Source organism: Episyrphus balteatus, chromosome 1, assembly GCF_945859705.1.
Source record: "Episyrphus balteatus chromosome 1, idEpiBalt1.1, whole genome shotgun sequence".
Classification (NCBI taxonomy): domain Eukaryota; kingdom Metazoa; phylum Arthropoda; class Insecta; order Diptera; family Syrphidae; genus Episyrphus; species Episyrphus balteatus.
The window spans coordinates 3,880,746-3,903,177 of record NC_079134.1 but is presented as its reverse complement, the minus strand read 5'-3'; the positions used below and the strand labels follow the sequence as shown (position 1 = coordinate 3,903,177).

Genomic DNA, 22,432 nt, shown 5'->3' with positions numbered 1-22,432 from the left:
ATTACACTGGTTACAGTCGGGATTCATCGATTTATAAGACGTTAATATGTCAAAAAAAAAAACTAAAGGTAAGTACTGAAAAATGATAAAAAAGTTAGTTTGACAATCAATTCCGATAAAGCCGTTGAAATAAAATGAGAAAGTTTTTCAGTTTGAAATAAAGTTTTATAAATTTTGAAGCAAGCTGAGCTATTCCCTTTTTTTTTTTTCTTTACTTCTGGCAACCCAGTTCATAACATTTCATAAAATTTAATTTTAAGTGACTTTATTCAAATTAGTATAATCGTTATTAGATACAAAAAGAACAAGCATTATTTTACACTGAGTAGGTTATGGCCAGAATGACAAATACTATGCAATAAAAGATGAACATTATGCGATCTATAGCTGTGGCCAAAACGATCCAATCAAATTGGATTGATCTTGTTGTCGATGCGAACATACTTTGTTGATCGTCAAAGCCTGGTGATACATCAGGTGTTTGTTCGGTCAATTCATTCTGCGCGTTATGCTTTGGATCAATATCTGGACTCAAATGTGACAAAAAAAGAAAATAGCTCAAAGGTCCATTGAGAAGATTTCTTATAAACGATGGCACCCGTCGACGATGTTTAGCACTCGACAAGTAGAGTACAATCACAGATACAATTGTTGATAAACTAACAAGCAATAAACTGCTACTGTAAAACAACACTGAAAAAAAAAGAACAACAATTTTGAAAAATAATTTTCATGATTTTTGAAAACATACCAACTAAAGGTGTATTTTGTGCTAGCACAGGAAGCAGCTGAGCAAAGTACATTAGAAATGCTGAAATTACAATGATAACGATTCCATTGAGTAACAGTTTTTCACCCATTTGAGGAGGTAACCAAAAACTGGAAAGCACCAGAAGAACTATACAAGATGCTGGAGTAAAGATCAATGCTTTGTACATGGCAGCACGGCGATCAAGTACAAATTCAAATTTAACAAAATTATAAAACTGCTCGCTAGTTTCGAATTTCGTCGAAACTTTTCGAATGGCCCATTCGTTGTTTTCCACCATTGAGTCTACTTCAGTTTCAGAATCCTTTCCACCATAAAGACTTAATTTCATATCAGCCATTGACCATGAACCGATTTTCAAATTACAGACTTGAGTATCGAATGGCCAAAGTTGAAGATCTAAACTGCAAAAGGCTGTGAAGACTGCTGGTGGCACCCACAAAACAGTGCCTGTTTGGGCAACAATCAGCTGACTTCCACCTAAATGATCGTCACGATCAGTAGCACTGTTGAAGAGGGCAATATCAGGTCGCCAAACATCATCAGCAGCTACATGCATGGTTGCAATATTTCCGTAATCCGATGGTGACCATTTGAATTTATCATCTTGCCATTGCTAAAAAAATGGACTCTAATTGTATTTAATCAGTATTTACAGAGACAGAAAACAACGCCAGGGATAGCTTTACTTCTGGTATATTTAATCATACAGTGGTTAAATATGTATATCAGAAATTAGTCAAATATACCAGAAATAAAGTTAAATATACCAGAAGCAAAGTTATCCTTGCGTTATTTTTTCTCCGTGTATAATCATTTTTGGTGTTACCATTCTAATCCACCCGTAAACAGTTATTTTTCCTTTTAATTCGTCTATATCTACATGACGCACTGTTAGTCCAATTTTAACGTCGGTAGGCTTGTTATTAAACATTGGCAGAGCAAACTTGTTATAGTTGACAAAAAGATCACGTTTAAGGTTGTCATTGAAGGTGGAATTCCACAGTACGTTTGTTTTGTTATGCACATCTATAAGAAAACAAAATATAAGTTACAAAGTTATCATTGGAGAATAAAACACGAAAGTTTAGTTTCTTCAGTTAATTTTCAATTTTGAAAGAAATTCACAGCCCAAAAAAAGTTACAGGTTTACGGTTTTTGTATTGACATTTTTTTCAATTAAAAAAAAAACACTATTATCAAACTTTTGCTTTGTTTTCGAGATAGATTGAAAAAAGGGGGCTTTTGTACCCCCTATCTTCAGTTTCCATTTTCCAAGCAGACCTAAAGCTATGATTACACGGTCAACGAAATCGGTCAACGCGTTGACTCTCTGACGTCAAGATAAAATCCATATTATCTCTGTCATCTCACTGTCAACGTTCACAGTCTCTGAAATGTAAATATTTCGAGATATACCTACGCAATCCACTAAAAAGTTTTAAATGAATTCTGATAAGATTGTTGAACAAATATAAATGTAAAATTACTAAAGTTTTGTAGAAAAATTAAAAAAAAAAAAATAAAAAAGTTTCGACACTTGATTTTAAAAAAATTGAAAAAAAAAATCAATATGGCCACCTTCAAACGCTTATAGCATAGAAACTTCGTACCGAATGTTAATGGTTATGGTCTTAAAATGTAGCTTAGAATATACAAATGGTTTTTGTTTTTTTGTAAAAAAAAAAAAATTTTGCATCCATCATGGATGCCATGGCCATACCCAAAAGTTTCTTTTTTTTTTTGAAAAAAAAAGGTGAAATATGAGAACCCCTCTCCCTCCAAAACGGTACACCATTAAAAAATCCCAATCCAACTTTCATCACACTTCTATACAAAAAAAAAATTTTAATCTGAAACGATGACACGGTATTAAATGACGAAACGATGTTTTTTCAAGAAAGAAAAATGTAGAGGTTATGAACTGAAATTTTATTTGGAGGTATTTTCAGTAGATACATAGTAAAAAAGTTGAAAGTCTTTTTAAAATACATATTGCTGCACGTTTTAACATCATAAAGTTTGAAAAATTTTACCAAAAGAAAGAGGGCATTTTTGGACATTCGGCAGCCATTGAAATCGGTATCAAACTATAACTAAGAAATAATTTATACTATGGACGTTTCGCTTTATATCATTTAGAATGTAAAATATTGCAATATATGTAAGTAGAAAAATATAGAAATATAAGCTAATTGTAAAGTATAAATTGAGGTATGTTTTCATTTTAAGTACTAAGTAGGCACAGTGTTCTGTCGTTTTTTTATGAGCCTGAAGACCACAATCTTGAATATTCGACCAATATAACTCAAAATTATAAGCTCAAGAGTTTTTAAGAAATCGAACAAATAATCTAAAAAAAAAACTCCAAATGGTTTTTGTTTTTAAATTTATATTTTTAATTTAATCGGTCAGATATTCAACATTGAAGTCTTCAGACTCAGGGAAAATGACAAAGTACAATACTTTGCACTTTAAAAATAAGCTTCAAAGTGAGAATATGGAGAAAATCTATATTAAGTGTTAAATGCAAAATGCATATTATCCAATTGTGTATCCATCTTTGCCAAGGAACGTTCCATGCAAATCTGTCCATTCTCCTTTGGAAAGGTCGTTTGATTGTTAGCAGATCTACATTTTCAACTTCCCCTTAAAAAAAAAAACATCAAATTTAGTGTTAAAACAAGTATTTTGATGATTCATTGGAAAGAAACGCATAATTCAGCCTGTTAAACTTCCTGCCGATAATTTTTCACTTCACAATTACTATGCTCCTATTGACTCATGTTAAGTAGATCAAGTTCATTAATTCTCTCCTAAAAGAATTGCTTGATTTTTTCCTGGATATTCACATATGTACATATCTGGATATTTCGCACTTGAAAACAACAACAACAAAAAATGGTCTTATCTTTCACAGTGTTCAGTTCTATTTTCTCATGGAACTGTTTTTGTTTCAGCTGCAACTTTTATTTTAAGTAATTTCCTTATGAAAAATTTATTGGTGGTAGTTATCACAAATACCCACACACTATATACGCACTTTAATCAGGGATTCATTATTTTATTGTATTTAAAAATTAACTCTGGTTTAATTCATGTTAATATAAAGTAGATTAACCAGAACATTCAAGCATGTGTACACTTTTTGGGTTTTTGTAAGCTGAACATTAACATAGAGCTGTAAGATCACTTTAAACCACTTATGTTGAAAGGATTTTTTAAAACTATGTTTTCCAAACCTTTTGATGAGGGGTCCTGAACTGATGGTTCAGCTGAAACTACGGCGCCATGATAAAATATTTGAATCAATAAGCAACCGGATGTTAATATTATCGCAAGTTGCATAGTTTCTTTCTTTTTTTTTGTTGACCGAACAAAAAGTTCTATAGAAATATAATTAATTCTTAAAGAAGTATAAAACCCTCTTTTTTGAGAAAGAGAGAGGGCTTATAGAGTCAAGACTCGCCCGGCTTGTAGTAAAAAACGATGAATATTAGCGAGTTAACGCCGCAACGGTTGAGGAATTACTAAAACTACATCGAGAAATTTTATTTTGAGAAATACTCGAATTAAGGGTGCAGATGTATAAAAATTATATAGGCGAGAGGAGGTACATATAAGTCATCACAGTTTAAAGAAATATTTAATCTTTGTATAGTTATGAATGTCACTCGCAGTGTGGTGGTCAGTCAGTCAGATGTCGTTATTATTATATGATTATGAAGGAAATATATCGCACAACTGTTTTTTGATACCGCGCTTCAGAGTCAAGTCAGTATAAACAGAAAGAACACGCGTACAATTTCTGCCGGTCTAAACTATGTTTTGTGATTTGATGTGATGGGCGAACGATATTAGAAACAAGCTTGTGATGGCTTACTCAATCTTTTGTACATTGATTAAGATTTTGTGCCATACTGTTGCAGTGCAGTGATTGTGCCATTATTCAATTTAAAATATATTTTGTCACCTAGATGAGGCTTTATGATGATAATACTTAAAGCAATTACTGTTATACTGGATGTTTGAAATATTGGAACGCTGTGCGGGTTTTGCCAATTTAACAATTATGTGTGTCTAGATATAGAAGTTATAAATAGAGTCTTAAGTGAGATAGAGTTTGTTGTGTGTTTTTGAAAAATATTTTTTAAGTCTCGATGTGGGATCTCATCATCATCAGTTTATCTTTGAACGTGAATAAGATAGTTTGTTTGTTGAGTGTCATTTCTTGCTGGAGATATAGAGATGACAAGTTGCAATAAAACTTTGATTTTTTGTTACACATTTTTAATTTTGATAATTTTTAAAAATCGTGTACAATGTGAGTTTGATATCAGAGAATAACTTTGTGTATTTGTTTATAGTTCTAAGTTATTAAATCGACTGTTATATGATCAAGTAATACCTTATTCCGGACTTAAATCAGTGGGAAAACAAGTATAATGTTTTATCTCTTAGTATTAGTTCTGTCAATGTGATGTGGGTTGGGCCTTTGATCACTTTTTTTCATTTAAAACCTTTAAGTTTGAACTTTTAAATAATTTCAAACAATCGATACACACCAATTTTTAGCAGGTTAACTAGCGCATTCAACTTACAGACTATTTGCCGGCATGTACAAATTTACTAATATAAATAATCTACACTGTCTGATGTCTTTACTGGGGTTTAGATACTGAAATCTTCAATTTAATTTAATATACTTTCAAAATCCATTTCATTGTTTTGATTAGTTTAGTTATCATGTGTTTATGTTAGAGAGAAAAATATTCCTTCGTCTGATAAAATCTTTCAATAAACTTTTTTTTTTCTTGTAATGCTCTTGGCTAACAATATTTAAGTGTTATATGTTGGATTTTTCTAAGTTTTTGCTGTATTTTCAGCTGTCGAAGATCGGTTTAACTGTGAGAAAATACCTAAGTTTTGATGTACCGTGTTCCGTCATTGTGAACAGAAACCTTGTTTAATCCCATATTGAACATTCAAAAATTAAATTGTCAAATTCACAGTTGATGAAGATCTCAAAATGGATCTTCTTTTGTTTTTTTGTAACCTTCGTGTCGATGTGTATTCTATCTGCATATATATACGTATCCACGCCATTCTAAACGTTTAACGCGCAGCTTCTTCACCCAGTGGCACATTATTAAACAGCTTATATAGGTCCGAATCAACCCAACATTTAGTACATATCATCATATGACAACTCATCATGGCAGCCCATCATGAGACAGGTCACCCTAATTTCCATTCGAACAAACTTATTTTAAGTTCAATTTATTTGAATGCTCTTCTTTAGGAAGGGACATTCTCTAAAGGTTTTTGTTCTTATTTTTCTAAAAAATTGTTTCTTTTGATGAAATATTACTTATGACCATCTGTTCTTTGATATAGGCAGTCCATGATGGCTACTTGTCTTATGCAGGGGCGTACACACCATTGGGGCAAGCGGAGCCGTGCCCCCGACACGCCAGGGCCCTGACAAGATGACAATTCAAAACAAATGATAGGATATTTGACATGAATCACTTCGGACACAAGAGAGACATATTATATTCTTCAGTGTAATGCATAACGAATTGCTTTTTTTAAACAAAAATTACATATTATCTTGGGGCCCCGAAAAATATTACTTGAATAATATAAGCGACCAACAAATGAAAGGTCCCAAGAAAAAAGTAGGGCTTATTTTCTATATCAAAAGGGGCCCCCAAATATCAAAGGGACAAAATTTAGTCTTGCCCCGGGGCCTCCATAACTCAACGTACGCCCCTGGTCGTATGATTAGCTGTAGCGTGATTATTTGAGTTCAAACCATATAGGTCTAATAGCTGCTTATCGAAGCGATACCGGATCACAAATCTTCCTTTAGATTACGTCATGAGACCTTTCATTCTCCGCCAAAAGAATAAACCTAACAACAGGACTGAAATGATAAGTTTTTTCAGGCTCCACAACGGCTAGTTATTGATCTTTTACTTTTCTGTAAAAATCCTTTCACTCTTTGGTAAAAATCTAATTATTAATCATTTCACTGTAGAAATTTTTCACTTGATTTCTCTTGAATCATCTTTCTCTTCTCGGCTTAACAATTGCATACATTGTATCTACATAGGTGTCACGTAGTTTCAGTTTTCTTTCGCAATCTTTAGACTTAAATTTTGGCATGACTTGCCTGAGGACATTCGAAGTACATCCAAGATATTTTCGATGGTGGGTCTGATGGCAATTTGGCAATTTTCCCATAGTCCAATAAAAAAAAAAATAAATAAAAATACGCAATTCTAGGTCTAAACAGGGTTCACAAATTTTATTTCAATAATTTTTTTGATATTCATCACCAAAAAATAGATTATGTCAAAAAACATGGCATGTCCTAAATTTTTGACTTGTTTTTTATCGAAAACGGTCATGATACGCAAAAAATGTGTATGCAAAAAAGCTTCTTTTAAAATTTTCGTATCTCGTCGGATAGCGGAGTTGTTGTTATGTTATCCTTTTTTTCAAAATGGCGGAAAAACCTTATAGGAAATCTGGGTCGAAAACTTCAAGTTAAGCTTTTTTAAGCATCCTCTACAACACATCCATATTTTGCATTTCTAAGTACCAGTTGTACAAACGTGGGTCAGCCTTGGTTCAGGAATTTAACACACCGATTTCGGCGGAATAGCTGCGGGTCAACTTCGGTTCAAGCATGAATGTGACTATTTTTACATATATGAACCTTGAACCAGTGCTTGAACTCAGCTTTACTACCGATTTCAGCAGATAAAAGTTGCTGATCCACGGATTAAATATTTGTACAACTGGCCCTAAGCCGTTTTTTCCGATGAAATGAATGGACTACCATCAATATTTTGTGCCCTTTTCTTTCGTTATACCTATCTGATTTCTCGTACTTTTGCAACCTCGAAGAGAGTTTTCAGTTTAAGTTTTCCCCAGATTGCAGTTTCTCAGTTTACTTTTAAGCTATACAGTTGCACCCATCTTTGCTAAGATATGGTAATAGCTCCTCTTCTCTTATTAGAGATTAAAAAAGAGGCGGTCAGTAAAAAATGTAGAAGTGTCTTGTGGTTTAAGATGCAAACGTCGATTTTTTTTCTTAAAATATCCCATCCATAATTTTTTTTACAATTTACTATGATTTTATAATTTTCAGCTTCTGAAATTGAGGAAAAACTTTTGAGCCACCTCTTCATCCACTATGATAAAACTGTTCGTCCGGCAGCTCCCGATCATACAATAGTAGCAAGTATTGCCTTCCAATTAAATCAAATTGAATTTGATGATGCCAAAGGCTTATTTACTGCTGCAGCACATTTTATTGCAGTAAGTATATTTTCTTCCTAATTTCAAATAGAAATTAAAAATGTTTAATTTAAATTTTAGGAATGGGAAGATCCAAAGCTAAAATGGAAACCCTCCGAATACGGCAATATCACAATGGTCCATCTGAAGAAACACGAAATATGGCTTCCTGATGTGTCACTCTACAACAGTGTTGGAAATAAAGCATTGGACATTTCAGATTCTGGAATCATGGTATTGGACAATACCGGTCTTGTAATTTGGTCAATGAATGTTCGAATGCAAACTCTATGCGATTTGGATATGTTCCGTTGGCCATATGACACTCACAAATGTGTTATTAAGCTGGGCTCATGGACCTACGATGGATATAAAATTGATTTAATTCCCTCTAAGAAGCTTAAGCCCGTCAATGATTTCATTGAAAATCCTGAATTTGTGGTGACTAATTTTACTACAAACCGAGAAACGACTTTTTACGTATGCTGCTCTGAGCCGTATATAACTTTGGAATACTACATTGAATTTGCAAGACGTTCTTCAGCTTTTGCGTCAGTTTTTCTAATGCCAGCATTTTGTGTGGTCATAATGACCTTGGGTGCATTTTGGTTACCACCTCATCGTGGTGAAAAAATTCTACTAAATGGTCTAACTCTTCTTCTAATTACCATGTATCAAATCTATTTCATTGCATATCATTCAACTTTTTCCTTGAGAGTTCCATTAATTGGTATAAACTTATGAATGAACTATTTAAAAGCCTTTTAACTAAATTCACCGAACTTTTCAGCTATCTTTTACAGTCTAAGCTTTGTTATGGTGACCTTGTCTATGATTATATCAGTGCTCGTGTTGGCATCATCAAGATCTCTTTGCAAGGGACATCTTCCACCAGGATTAAGTAAAATTTTAAAAAGTCGAATTGGCCTGATGTTTGGACCAACAGATGATTCGAAGAAACCAGATCAAACAGAACTGAGTCACCATTTTGAAGGAGGAAAATCACATGAAACATATTCATTGATTTGTACCAATAATTCGTATGATGAGTGGACATCACTTGGCATCATTCTTGATCGAGTTTCTTTCATTGTCTATAGTGGAATATATTCAATGATTGGGTTGGTTTGCTATTTGTAAATTATTGAACTTATAGATTTTGTTATAGGTACAAACAACAACTACCAGTATTGTGAATTATTTTTTTGAATAAGGAATTATTTCTTGCCCATAAAATAAAATAAAGAAAAGCATTTTTGAGTGTGAGTTCAACTAAAATTATCGTGTAGCTTGTTTCGACTACGGCAAACTGACCAAAATAAATAAAACTATTTACAAAACTATTGAAGACTACCGGCTGCTCAGTTAGATAATAAATGAAAAACCGAATGCAGTCTATATTTTTAATCAATATTTATTAAATATATATTTCATTAATATAGATTAAAAACAACTGCATTCGGCTTTTCATGTATTTATTCATAAAACTATTGAATATAAGTCGAAAAACAAAAATATGACAAAATAAAATATTTCACAATGTTTGAATAGATCCAAAACGATAAAAAGTTATTCTTTTTAGAGTCCATACTACTAATGTAAGGGAATTGATACGATTTGGAAGCTTTTTTAATTTTAATCAATTTTTTAAATCATTTTTATGTTGCTTCTGAATTTTAAATCCAAAGTCCTATGACAACGGACAGACGGAAAACAAAATTTAAAATAGTGGACCGATTAACATTGGTCAACAAAATTGAACTTTTTTTTGCCACAACAGCCAAGATATACTTTTTTAGAGGTTGAACTCGAATCTGAAGACAGAAAAAATTTATTGGCCTCCGCTTTTGAAATATTTCCGTGATAAAATGTTAAAAAATGCCATTTTGGCTGTTTTCGAGGTTCTGTTTTTAAGTGGGGTAGTTCATTATAAGCAAATTAATAAATAACGGTGATTTTAAGAACAGATATTCTTCTTTCAAAAACTGTTTAAATTTTTTCGATATCTCTTTTATTGCTCGTGATATCTTAAGTTTTAGTTGAAAAGCCAAAGAGAAACTAAACTTAATCTAAAGTTTAAGACAGTGATCACAAAAAAAATTCTACTAGCCGCCGTTCTTGAAGTATAACCGTTATAACAAAACCATTTTTCTTTAATTTTATAACGGTAATATTTCAAGCTGCCGTTCTTGAAGTATAACCGTTATAACAAAACCTTTTTTTTTAATTTTTAGAAAAGTATATTTTGGTTCCTGTGGTTAAAAAAAGTTTAATTTGGTTGGCCAGTGCTGTTTCTGAGTCAAAGACCGCTTCTTAAATGTTAAATATCTCGGGCAATAAAAGAGATATCGGAAAGAATAAAACCAGTTCTTATAGGCACAAATTTATTCATAATGAATTACCCAACATAAAATCATAACGTCGAAAACAGCCAAAATGACGTTTTTTTGGCATTTTTTAACGGTAATATTTCAAAAACGGAGGCCAATAAAAATTTTCTGACTTCAGATTCAAGTTCAGCACATCAAAAACCTATAGAAAAGTATATTTTGGTTCTTGTGAAAAAACGAGTGTTATTTGTCTTTCGTATGTGTTGAAAGCTGTGCCAGTTGCCAGCTGTGCTAGTTATGCTAGCAATGGCATTAGGGAATATACATTTTGACCAACATATTTTTACTCTTCAAATTCAAAATATCAAAATAATCAGTTGAGTACCAAAAAACTAGAATACTATTACGATCATTCGTTAACGTAGTGACTTCTTCTACTGACTGGTACGAACTACGAATTAAGGCTTGACCACACCGAAAGGTGCTTTCTTTTGGGAATATTTAACTACTGCTTAGTACTTAAAACTACATACTTTTTGCTATATTGAAAAAGTAGTTCAAAGCAGCTTAAAGTACTAAATTAAATACCAAGAGACAGCAATGGTCAAAACGTTAAGCCTTACGCAGATCGGGAAACATTTTATTTCTCATACGATTTTATTTCTCGGGACAAATTTTATCTCTAATTTTGCCCGGACAAATAATGTTCGAAGCAATATTCTGCCGAAAAAATTGTGAAAATGAAAAAAAAAATAAATAAAATTGAAAAAAATGAGACAAAATTAAGATGGATTGTTTAATAGAATAATTGGAAAGTGAGGACGAAATAAATAAAAATCAAAACCAAATGAAAGGCAAAAAAGGATTCAATTTAATTCGGTAAAAGAAAAAATGTATGTAAATTGGTAGAATTGTGGATTCTAGACAACCGTGAAGGATGTTTTTTTTTTTTAACTTTTCTTGGAAACAATTACGGCCAAGAGCTGAATAATGCAGTCTTTAGAGATTAAAATTGTTGAAAAAAAAATTGTCTTTTCCCGATCTGCGTACTAGGCTTAAACGTAGAATCGTACCCAAGTAACAATTTTACATGCATAAGGTCCATTTTCATCCATTCGGCAAGCTATAGTTTGTATACGTTTAGTTTAAGGCTTACTTACGCAAATCATCCATTTTGGAAAAAAAGGAGGTCTCCTTAAGGCTATCTCGAAGTGTTTAGAAGAAGCCTTGTAAATATAAGTTAAAGAAGACCTTTATAAGACCTGTTTGAACCGTTCTAAAGAAACCTTGTATTTTAAAGTGACAGAAGACCTGTTCCAAGAGGTTCTTGTAAGTATGCAATGTTTTCATCTCTTAAGTATGCAATGTTTTTCACCAGTAAGTATGCAAAGTTTTTATCCTGCAGATATGCAATGTTTGTAACGCTTTAGAAAAAAAAAATGCATTTTTATGTGAGGGTTCAATTAGCTCCCTTTTTTCCACTCATCTTTAATATTCGAGTATGGTCTACTGGGTAAGGTGCTGGCTTGGTATGCAGAGGTACGTGGGATCGATTCCTGGCTGGGGCATGTGAAAAATAAAAAATGTGTTCTTTTTCAATTAAAATATTTCAGAACAACAGAAAAAGCAGTGGAATTTCCAAAAAAGCAGAAAAAACAAAATAGGAAAAAATTAAAATAAATAAAATAAAAAGTGGAAAATGCAAAATAGAATAAAAATAAAAATAATGAAATAAAATTCAATAATTTTTTTGTATGCATAAATTCAACACCTTATTACAACTTCTATAAGGCCTTATTATAACATCCTATGCAAGTAATCCGGTTTGTGTATTAGATAAACCCTTTGCAGGAAGACCTCCGAAAGGCCATTTTTAGCTGTTTGTCACAAGCTATTAACTTGTGGATTACCTGTGAAGGAAAGTCCTATGCAGTTTCGGCAAAATGCCCCAAAATGATTTGTATAAGACTTGTCCTTCTTCTAATGCAAGCCAGAAAATAGCTTGCATTGACCCTTATGAAAGCTAAATTGATACTTGGGTAATGGGGACTTTTCACGAGTCGATTTTTGCCATGTGGCGAAGCTTTTGGACTCGTGTGAACGTAAGTCGCAGGCGACTAAAGTGACATTCCCCATAGAAAAATTTTAGTCTACCGACATATTGTGCGGCTAAAATCGACTAGTGAAAAGTCGGCATAATCGTTTGCCGTAAATAGCCCCTTATAATGGAATTGACGGAACAAAAAAAGCAGTCACTGCAAAGTATGGAAACATACGAAAAAACTGTAAACATAATATGATGAAAAATAATCAGGGCCCGCGCCTAACATCTTTCTAATCACTTTCCTACTTTCGTATATGCAAACGAATTGTTGCTATGCTTAAGACTATGGAGAAAAACATGAAAGAGCCGAACAAACAATAATCATACTTGAAGGAGCTAGTAAAAATGCTAAGTCTATTCATTTGCATGTTGATAAACTAAGAAAACCAGCAATTGGGTGAAGCTAACCACGTGGGCGAGGTAGCGCAGTGCGTAGTGTACTGGCTTCTGAACTCGCTTGGTCTAGGTTCAATACTCAAGTGTGACGGAAGAAGTTTTTCAAATCAAATGAAAAAATTACTAGACCAAGCACCACACACAAAATGGAATTAAAGGAGTCTGATGATCGGATTGGCATCCGTGAAACAGTACTGTAACTCTAGCCATAAAAACACTTGGTGGTAGCACCTTCAAGATGTTGTTGTTGTTCAAAGATTATAATGGAATTGACGGAACAAAAAAAGCAGTCACTGCAAAGTATGGAAACATACGAAAAAACTGTAAACATAATATGATGAAAAATAATCAGGGCCCGCGCCTAACATCTTTCTAATCACTTTCCTACTTTCGTATATGCAAACGAATTGTTGCTATGCTTAAGACTATGGAGAAAAACATGAAAGAGCCGAACAAACAATAATCATACTTGAAGGAGCTAGTAAAAATGCTAAGTCTATTCATTTGCATGTTGATAAACTAAGAAAACCAGCAATTGGGTGAAGCTAACCACGTGGGCGAGGTAGCGCAGTGCGTAGTGTACTGGCTTCTGAACTCGCTTGGTCTAGGTTCAATACTCAAGTGTGACGGAAGAAGTTTTTCAAATCAAATGTAAAAATTACTAGACCAAGCACCACACACAAAATGGAATTAAAGGAGTCTGATGATCGGATTGGCATCCGTGAAACAGTACTGTAACTCTAGCCATAAAAACACTTGGTGGTAGCACCTTCAAGATGTTGTTGTTGTTCAAAGATTATAATGGTATTGACGGAACAAAAAAAGCAGTCACTGCAAAGTATGGAAACATACGAAAAAACTGTAAACATAATATGATGAAAAATAATCAGGGCCCGCGCCTAACATCTTTCTAATCACTTTCCTACTTTCGTATATGCAAACGAATTGTTGCTATGCTTAAGACTATGGAGAAAAACATGAAAGAGCCGAACAAACAATAATCATACTTGAAGGAGCTAGTAAAAATGCTAAGTCTATTCATTTGCATGTTGATAAACTAAGAAAACCAGCAATTGGGTGAAGCTAACCACGTGGGCGAGGTAGCGCAGTGCGTAGTGTACTGGCTTCTGAACTCGCTTGGTCTAGGTTCAATACTCAAGTGTGACGGAAGAAGTTTTTCAAATCAAATGAAAAAATTACTAGACCAAGCACCACACACAAAATGGAATTAAAGGAGTCTGATGATCGGATTGGCATCCGTGAAACAGTACTGTAACTCTAGCCATAAAAACACTTGGTGGTAGCACCTTCAAGATGTTGTTGTTGTTCAAAGATTATAATGGAATTGACGGAACAAAAAAAGCAGTCACTGCAAAGTATGGAAACATACGAAAAAACTGTAAAGCCCCTGGTTTTGTTTGCTTGCTTCTTATTTCGTATTTTTTTTTTTTTTAATCAGTTACTGCTTCTATTGTACACAAACCCTTAATATTTAAAACCTGAACACTGACGTTTATCAAAGCTTTCCCTTCAAGGCTTGGCCACACCAGAGCCCTTCAAGCAAGAAAACTGAGTTCAACAAAGAAACTCCGACCTCAGACCGCGAAAATCGGGCTTGCACTCACACACTTGCAACTTTTTGTGTATGAACACAAAGTCAAAGGAGAATCGTGGTGAAAAATGAGAAAAGGAAAAGAAAGACAAGGCCAACAAGAGCCAAAGCGTCATTTTGTTATTTTTTGGTGAAGTGGTTGGTCGCGTCGTGTCTCGTGTCGTTGTTTGTATAATGTTAGTTTATTAATTATAAACAATATTATTAAATTATAAACAATATGGAAAACAAAAAAGGTTTGTTTTATATATCGCTCAAAGTGTTTGGGTTAAAATGTTGTTTCTTCTTGTGTGGTAGATGTAATCTCTAATGATGAAGAAAAATCTAGAAGGTGAAACATGCGATTGGGTATCTAAAAAACACCAACAACAGCAGCAGCATCAAATTAAATAAAATGAAAAAAAATGTATTGTATTTTATATTGTATTTATTGTGAAAATTTCGTTTGCCAAAATAAAATAAAAAATAAAACAGTTTCAGTGAAAAAAAAAAATAAATCTTGTTCTTTTTTTGGTCGCAAATGCGAAATGTCATCCCTTTCTTATTCCTCTTTCTGGTAGGTTTTCGCTGCTCCGGCTCAGGTCCGCCTTCGGCTCCGTTTTCTCGGAATGGAGATTTTCACCACACTAATACATATGCAATCGACTTCGCGGTAATTATAATTTCCATACTAATTTGAGCCGCCTTCGGACCAGTTTCTGATCCGAAGTCGGACTCAGCTCCGCCTCAGGCGGAGCGGATTCGGACCGAGGTCGGACCTGTTTGCTTGAAGGGAGGGTACGCGGTAGAGGTACAGGTAACGGTACGGGTATTTGTATGGAAAAAATTCCAAACTGACACATCAACGTTCGGGTGTGGAATTTTTTTAATACAAATATCGTTGCCGCTACCTGTACCGCTACCGCGTACCCTCCGGTGTGGCCAAGCCTTCAAGCAAACAGGTCCGACCTCGGTCCGAATCCGCTCCGCCTGAGGCGGAGCTGAGTCCGACTTCGGATCAGAAACTGGTCCGAAGGCGGCTCAAATTAGTATGGAAATTATAATCACCGCGAAGTCGATTGCATATGTATTGGTGTGGTGAAAATCTCCATTCCGAGAAAACGGAGCCGAAGGCGGACCTGAGCCGGAGCAGCGAAAACCTACCAGAAAGAGGAATAAGAAAGGGATGACATTTCGCATTTGCGACCAAAAAAAGAACAAGATTTATTTTTTTTTCACTGAAACTGTTTTATTTTTTATTTTATTTTGGCAAACGACATTTTCACAATAAATACAATATAAAATACAATACATTTTTTTTCATTTTATTTCATTTGATGCTGCTGCTGTTGTTGGTGTTTTTTTAGATACCCAATCGCATGTTTCACATTCTAGATTTTTCTTCATCATTAGAGATTACATCTACAACACAAGAAGAAACAACATTTTAACCCAAACACTTTGAGCGATATATAAAACATACCTTTTTTGTTTTCCATATAGTTTATAATTTAATAAAATTGTTTATAATTAATAAACTAACATTATACAAACAACGACACGAGACACGACGCGACCAAACACTTCAACAAAAAATAACAAAATGACGCTTTGGCTCTTGTTGGCCTTATCATTCTTTTCCTTTTCTCATTTTTCACCACGATTCTCGTTCGACTTTGTGTTCATACACAAAAAGTTGCAAGTGTGTGAGTGCAAGCCCGATTTTCGCGGTCTGAGGTCGGAGTTTCTTTGTTGAACTCAGTTTTCTTGCTTGAAGGGATTTCTTCGAAAAGCTTTAAATTCGAAGTCAGCTGATTTATTATCTGTCAAAATTTCAAACGTCAGTTTATTTTAACTTTTATTTTAACATATCGTCCCTTTTGCCCTTTCTTTATTAAGCCAAAAATAAAACAATTATGGAATACCAAAAAGATGCAACCATTTCTTCAGCAGTTCCTAAAGTTGATCCTAAAAATCCTCATGGATTAGGTAAATTTATTCTCAATGACAATATATAAATTCTTTAATCCATTTGATGAAAATTTTGTAGGTGATCCAAATGATAGATCCTTACGAAAAGTCGAAGTGGAAGTTCTAATTCCAAAAATAATGCGTGATCGTGCCAAGGCCGAACATTGTCTCAAAGAAGTCAAAGCCTTCGAGAGTTGTTGCCGGGACAATAGCCTTTTGATGGTAATCAATTGCAGGCAACAAAATGATGTCCTAAAGACTTGTCTCGCCAATTGGTACAGCAATGAAGCATTCAAAGCGGAATGCAAGGAAATCTATTTGAAAGAAAGATCCGAATATCGTGCAACTGGTATTCCAAAGAAACACAGAATGGCTAGGTTGTAAATGTTATTTATTCTTCTATATTTTTATTTTGACTGAACAAATGCACTGTAGTTAAATCGTTTAATAATATTTTCTGAAAGAGTAAATTTGTCCAGATTCTGTAAGATATTTTCCATTTCTTTTGGTCGACTGATTTCTAAAAGGAGTACGTCTTTGTCTGATGTTTCAGCGATTCTTTGAATTCCTTTGATATCTTTTGGTTGGTGGGCTTCTTCTTGCAGGTCAACAAATACGATAAAGCTGGCGTGAAAGAATCGCAGTCCTTTCTTGTAAATCACTGAAAAGAGTCTGTCTAAAATGGGTTTTTACTAGAATTCAGTTTGCTTACAGAAATTGGCTCCAAATTTAGTGCCACTTCTAACAATCCAGTTTTTTGCTCTTAAATAAAGATAGGCTACTAAATTCTCTACAAAATTAGGCTTTACTTTTATGAATTTCTCAAAAATTTGATCTGAATTCAGTAAAATTCCATTGATATCTTCTATTTGTATTACTTTGAGAAAATGAGCAAGGAAAAACGCCTCTTCCAAGTCTAATAGTAGACTTTCACTAAGTTCATCATTAAATTCATCAAATGATAACTTTTGTTTAATAAATTCTGGACAACTACGAGATTTTGATCCTTTTCCAAAACAACCGGCATCGTATAGTCTACGAATATGCTCGGGATTCCTTACCTCTACTGTGAAACCAGTGAATAATCCTTGGACTTGATCTTCTAAGGTACACGTCGGGAGGATATCATGTGGAGTCTTGAATTGAGATATTCGTTTGCGTTTAAAATTTGGTGTAAATAAAGTTAAATTGGAATTTGATTTTGTTTTGTTGGTTTGCATGGTGATAAGTGTAAATTCTTGTAAAACAAAAACAAAAAATGTGCGACCGTGAATGAGCCATAACTGTCAAAATGACAACCGGAAAAGCTCTCGGGTGGTGTCACACTAATCGAATTCGTTCCATGGCGTCTTTTTATTAAGGACCGTATTCACTAAGCACCCTTAAATTTTTCATAATTTATGAAATTTTATTTCAAAATGACTACTGTCAGAGCTGCAACTGAAACGGGAAAGGCTATCTGTAATAAAGTCAGCTATTCAAATTTTAAAGTAGTATTTCGCAAATTATCTAATTTCGAATGTCAAATTTAATAATATTTTACTATACGATTCAACATTCGAAATGAGATAATTTGAGGAATTAATTCATTTTTCACAAGAGCCTAAAGGCTTGGCCACACCGGAGGGTATGCGGTAGAGGTACGGGTAGCGGTAACGATATTTGTATGAAAAAAATTCCACATCTGAACGTTGATATTTCAGTTTGGAATTTTTTCATACAAGTACCGTTACCTCTACCCGTACCGCTACCGCATACCCTCCGGTGTGGCCAAGCCTTAAATGAGATATTTTCGCAAAATATCTCATGTGGGATGTCAAACCGTATAAGAAATTAATTTAATTTGAAATTCGAGCTGACCAAATTTTCGTAACTATTTCATTTGGTATCTAGTGAAAACAGGATATAGCCATAACCAGTGGCGTATCCAGAAAAAATGTTGGAGGGGACTGGAAAATTTTTCAAACATTTTTTTAGAGGGTAAATGTGCGAAAAAAATTTCATTTCTTTTTATTAATCTTTCATCTTTCCGGTGTGGCCAAGCCTTTAAAGGCTTGGCCACACCGGAGGGTATGCTGTATAGCGGTAACGATATTTGTACTAAAAAAATTCCACACCTGAACGTTGATGTGTCAGTTTGGAATTTTTTTCATACAAGTACCCTCACCGCTACCCGTACCGCTACCGCATACCCTCCAGTGTGGCCAAACCTTAAACGCTGTGCTGCGGTACTGAAAGTGGTAAAGTAGCATTAAAGGCTTGGCCACACCGGAGGGTACGCGGTAGAGGTACAGGTAACGGTACGGGTATTTGTATGGAAAAAATTCCAAACTGACACATCAACGTTCGGGTGTGGAATTTTTTTAATACAAATATCGTTGCCGCTACCCGTACCGCTACCGCGTACCCTCCGGTGTGGCCAAGCCTTAAGGCCTGGCCACACCGGAGGGTATGCGGTATAGCGGTAAAGATATTTGTATGATATATGTTCCGCAATTCGAACGAAAGTGAATTCAAATCACTTTTCAATTTCACGTGAAATGAAATATCAATATTCTTCATTTCGATCGGTTTTGAAAACTTCGAAATTGCTTCTAATTGCCAAAACTGAAGGATCTTCCATTTTTATTTTGTTTCTATTGAAATTACTGCAATTGCAGATTCATTGAAAAAGGCCCCCAAATTCACGAACATAAACAAAGTGAATTGAATTCGATTAGAAAATCTAAATGAGTTAAAAAATCCAGAACACCTATTTCACTTTCGGCTAGTGAATACGCAAAAAGTGAAATGTCAGCTATTACATGAAGCCTCAAGAGGCTTGACTCTTTTTTCGAATTTTCTTTTGATAATCATTCTGTGAGGCGCGTACTATTACACGATGCCTCTTGAGTCAAAGACTCAAATTTGACATTTCTCTTTTGATTTAAGTATTGTTGTTGTTGTATTCCACCAAGAAGCAAAAAGAAATGAAAGGGAATGTTGGAAAAAGAAAGAGTGGAAAAAGAAACGTCAAAAAAGAGTCTCAGAATTTTGGCCCACGACTCTCCGGTCGGATAATTTTTTGTTTTATCTTCTTTCTCTTTTGCACTCATTAGCTTTGAAAAGAGGCGCGCCTCTTGAGGCTTCATGTAATAGCTGACAATGCAGAACGTGAAAGTCTCAAAAACTAATTTGAATGAAATTCTTTTTGATGTTTAATTCGAAATATATATGTTTTTTCGTAATATGTTGCTCTTTAATCCAAATCGAAAGCGCAAACTGCAATTTGCTTAAGGAAACCTGTTGACCACTTAGATTTTGAGATATCAAAAATTTCTATTTCCAATATCTTTGAGAAAAATAATATTAAAAAAAAAGTAAATACATATATGATCAAATACGGCGTTTTGAGAATGCATAAGATGTATTGCAAAAATTTAATGGTAATGTAATTGGACGTCAAAATACTAAGAAAATTATCTAAAGAATTCGGAATTGGACTAAAATCTGAAAAAAAAATTATTACAACCCTCATCGTCAACTAAGGCTCTTACTCAAACAAACCCAAACAGCCGTTTCAGAATTTGGAGGGGGCTCGAGCATCTGTGATTCCTCTAAATCTCTAAGGGCCAGTTGTACAAATATTTAATCCGTGGTTCAGCAACTTTTATCTTCTGAAATCAGTGGTAAGGTACCGGTTTAGCACTGGTGCAAGGTCCAAATATGTAAAAATAGCCACATCCATGCTTGAACCGAAGTTGACCCTTAGCTAATCCGCCGAAATCGGTGGGTTAAATTCCTGATCTGAGGCTGAACCACGTTTGTACAACTGGCCCTAAGATTTACGAACAAGTTTCAATTAATCATGTACATTTTGATGAAATCAGCTAAATAAAAACATGATCTTGAAGGCTTGAAGGGGGGGCTTGAGCCCCCTGAGCCCCCCCCCTCAATACGCCACTGGTCATAACTACAATGACATAGAAAGTGAAAAAGTGGGAAATTTACAAAAGTAAACATTTTTTAGTTCTTTCTAGCGCTATTTGTTTTTGCAAAAAACTACAAAATTTGTTTTTTTTTTTAACCAAAAAATAACCCAACTAGCACAACAGCTTCTATAAATTGAGATCTCACAGGTACTACTTTTTATACAGCTTGTATTGAGCTTGCTTCAGAATTTAATTGTTTATAGAAGTTCGCACTTGTTTAACAACTTCTAATAAGTTGTTTAAATACTGTTAAAGAAACTTAAACGAAAAAAGTTTGTTTTCGGAAAAGCCTGCTTAGTGAGTTTATAGGAGCTTTTTAGAAATTACCAAGTTTAGTATTTGATTTTTGGTTTTGATATTGAATAAACTAGCTCGGACACTTTTTGGTTTTGACATTGAATAATTTAGCTCAGACATTTTTTTTGACATTTCTGCTATTTGAACTGATTAAGTTTTTGATTTCATTAATGAATATAATAGGATGGCCGAGTGTGTTGAGTGGCGGACTGCCACCAAGTAGGTACGAAGTTCGATTCCTGGGTGTGGTAAAAAAAATTATATACTTTTAAAATTATTATCAATAGATATACTTAAAACTAATGGAATAATATATATTATTTCAGGTCAAAAGATAAAATTCATGATTTAAAATAAAATAAAAACCAGTTAAAAAAGAATTTTTTTTTGTTTTTGTAGTTGTTTTTTTAATTTCGATAAGACATGTATTAAAGAGCTATACAAGCTCTTCCGAAGCTATCTGTCAAATCTCAACGCTTCGGTAGAGCTTCGGTAAAGCTTCGTTTAAACTTCTAATAGAGGGTCAAACTTGTATAACGTTCTCCTTTTTCCATGCCCAACAACCTTACTAAAGTTTAAAAGAAGCTGAAATGTAGCTTTTGTAATACCTTAACCGAAGCTGAAATGTTAGTTGGGAAGCTTTCTACATAAGTCCGTTCCACACTCAGTTTGCAACTGCCGAATTTAGTAATTTTTGGTTATTTTTGGTCAGAGTCTGTTCCCAACTTCAAAAATTGTGTAGAGGAGAGCGCTCACGAGAGAGTAAAAAGTTTTCCCACCCTGACAAATTTAGCCCAGAGAATTTCTTCCGGCAGAAATATGAGTTCTGTCAAATGAAAAGTTGACGTATGTCAAACAAATAAATAGAGAAGAAAACAAATCAAATTGTAGTGATTTTTTAAATTGAATCGCATTTACGTGTTTTTTGCATTAAAAAAGTGTTAATGTTTATCGAATAAAGCATAAAATATGAAATTGTGTTGTATAATGGTGTTCAACTTGTTTCAGACTTTTTGGCAGTCTTTCGTAGTTTTATTTCTTACTGAGAGAATTCTCTCCCAACTCTCATTAATTTGACAGACTTCCTAATTAAGTGCACAAAAGTCTGGAACAGACCTATTATTTTTAATTTTGTGGTCAGAAAAACTGTCACAAAATGAGTTTGAAAATTTTCACTTTTTGACTTTTTTCAAAAAATGGCCATTGTAGTTATACCTTCATTCTGAAATTTAAAAATCGATTTTCCAAAGTTTTGAAAAATTGACATTGAATAAGATAGCATCCAAGCGACGAAGTCGAAAGTCTGCTTTTACATGAAGACGCAAGAGTCAAGATTCAATGAAGAGTAAGGAGAAAGAAAGTTCGAAAAAGAGGGATGGAAAATTTTTTAACCTGTGAGTCCCCGGTCGAAAATTTTGAGACTCATTTTGACGTCTCTCTTTGATCTTGTTCTTTTTTTGGCTGTTTTGCTTTAATTGATTTCGTCAGTGGCAGAGTTCGCTTCGTCGGATGTATATTATTTGGGTGTATACTAACTTTTGTTAATTTATTTAAATGTTTTCGTTGCACATAGAGCCCCCTGATGTTGTTTTTTGTATATTTTGGTGCTTTTTTTTTAAATAAAAATAGATACGAAAACAAGAACAAGATAAAATAAAAAAATAGCTGTCAAATTTGCGTCTTATAAAAATT

General features: G+C 33.9%; 4 protein-coding genes across 4 annotated transcripts; 2 read left to right on the top strand and 2 right to left on the bottom strand.

Moving 5' to 3' along the window:
• Window positions 1–248: 248 nt before the first annotated feature.
• LOC129906076 (neuronal acetylcholine receptor subunit alpha-5-like) lies at window positions 249–4,316 on the bottom strand. The gene is made up of 4 exons (XM_055981708.1): window positions 4,012–4,316; window positions 1,599–1,798; window positions 752–1,385; window positions 249–693 (listed from the first exon to the last, which is right to left on the bottom strand). The coding sequence occupies exons 1-4, from the start codon at window positions 4,115–4,117 to the stop codon at window positions 317–319; spliced, it is 1,317 nt and encodes a 438-aa protein (XP_055837683.1). The 5' UTR covers window positions 4,118–4,316; the 3' UTR covers window positions 249–316.
• A 610-nt stretch (window positions 4,317–4,926) lies between these two features.
• LOC129906078 (acetylcholine receptor subunit alpha-type acr-16-like) lies at window positions 4,927–9,286 on the top strand. The gene is made up of 4 exons (XM_055981709.1): window positions 4,927–5,093; window positions 7,932–8,101; window positions 8,162–8,810; window positions 8,871–9,286. Exons 1-4 carry the CDS (start codon window positions 5,018–5,020, stop codon window positions 9,218–9,220), a joined length of 1,245 nt encoding a protein of 414 aa, XP_055837684.1. The 5' UTR covers window positions 4,927–5,017; the 3' UTR covers window positions 9,221–9,286.
• Window positions 9,287–16,326: 7,040 nt separating this feature from the next.
• Window positions 16,327–16,964, top strand: LOC129921358 (COX assembly mitochondrial protein homolog). Its single transcript, XM_056003152.1, has 2 exons — window positions 16,327–16,490; window positions 16,552–16,964. The coding sequence occupies exons 1-2, from the start codon at window positions 16,418–16,420 to the stop codon at window positions 16,854–16,856; spliced, it is 378 nt and encodes a 125-aa protein (XP_055859127.1). The 5' UTR covers window positions 16,327–16,417; the 3' UTR covers window positions 16,857–16,964.
• Window positions 16,847–17,801, bottom strand: LOC129921357 (tRNA-splicing endonuclease subunit Sen2). Its single transcript, XM_056003151.1, has 2 exons — window positions 17,185–17,801; window positions 16,847–17,133 (listed from the first exon to the last, which is right to left on the bottom strand). The coding sequence occupies exons 1-2, from the start codon at window positions 17,690–17,692 to the stop codon at window positions 16,880–16,882; spliced, it is 762 nt and encodes a 253-aa protein (XP_055859126.1). The 5' UTR covers window positions 17,693–17,801; the 3' UTR covers window positions 16,847–16,879.
• Between the last annotated feature and the right edge of the window lie 4,631 nt (window positions 17,802–22,432).

Excerpts from the sequence above, each read along its gene's own strand:
- LOC129906078 (XM_055981709.1), top strand. The coding sequence starts at position 5,018 with ATGACAAGTTGCAATAAAACTTTGATTTTTTGTTACACATTTTTAATT. Across the intron at positions 5,094-7,931 it reads TTTTAAAAATCGTGTACAAT|CTTCTGAAATTGAGGAAAAA; the intron begins GTGAGTTTGATA and ends TATAATTTTCAG. Across the intron at positions 8,102-8,161 it reads CTGCAGCACATTTTATTGCA|GAATGGGAAGATCCAAAGCT; the intron begins GTAAGTATATTT and ends TTTAAATTTTAG.
- LOC129921358 (XM_056003152.1), top strand. The coding sequence starts at position 16,418 with ATGGAATACCAAAAAGATGCAACCATTTCTTCAGCAGTTCCTAAAGTT. Across the intron at positions 16,491-16,551 it reads TAAAAATCCTCATGGATTAG|GTGATCCAAATGATAGATCC; the intron begins GTAAATTTATTC and ends AAAATTTTGTAG.
- LOC129906076 (XM_055981708.1), bottom strand. The coding sequence starts at position 4,117 with ATGCAACTTGCGATAATATTAACATCCGGTTGCTTATTGATTCAAATA. Across the intron at positions 1,799-4,011 it reads TCAGGACCCCTCATCAAAAG|ATGTGCATAACAAAACAAAC; the intron begins GTTTGGAAAACA and ends GTTTTCTTATAG. Across the intron at positions 694-751 it reads ACAAAATACACCTTTAGTTG|TGTTGTTTTACAGTAGCAGT; the intron begins GTATGTTTTCAA and ends TTTTTTTTTCAG.
- LOC129921357 (XM_056003151.1), bottom strand. The coding sequence starts at position 17,692 with ATGCAAACCAACAAAACAAAATCAAATTCCAATTTAACTTTATTTACA. Across the intron at positions 17,134-17,184 it reads TAAATTTGGAGCCAATTTCT|TGATTTACAAGAAAGGACTG; the intron begins GTAAGCAAACTG and ends GACTCTTTTCAG.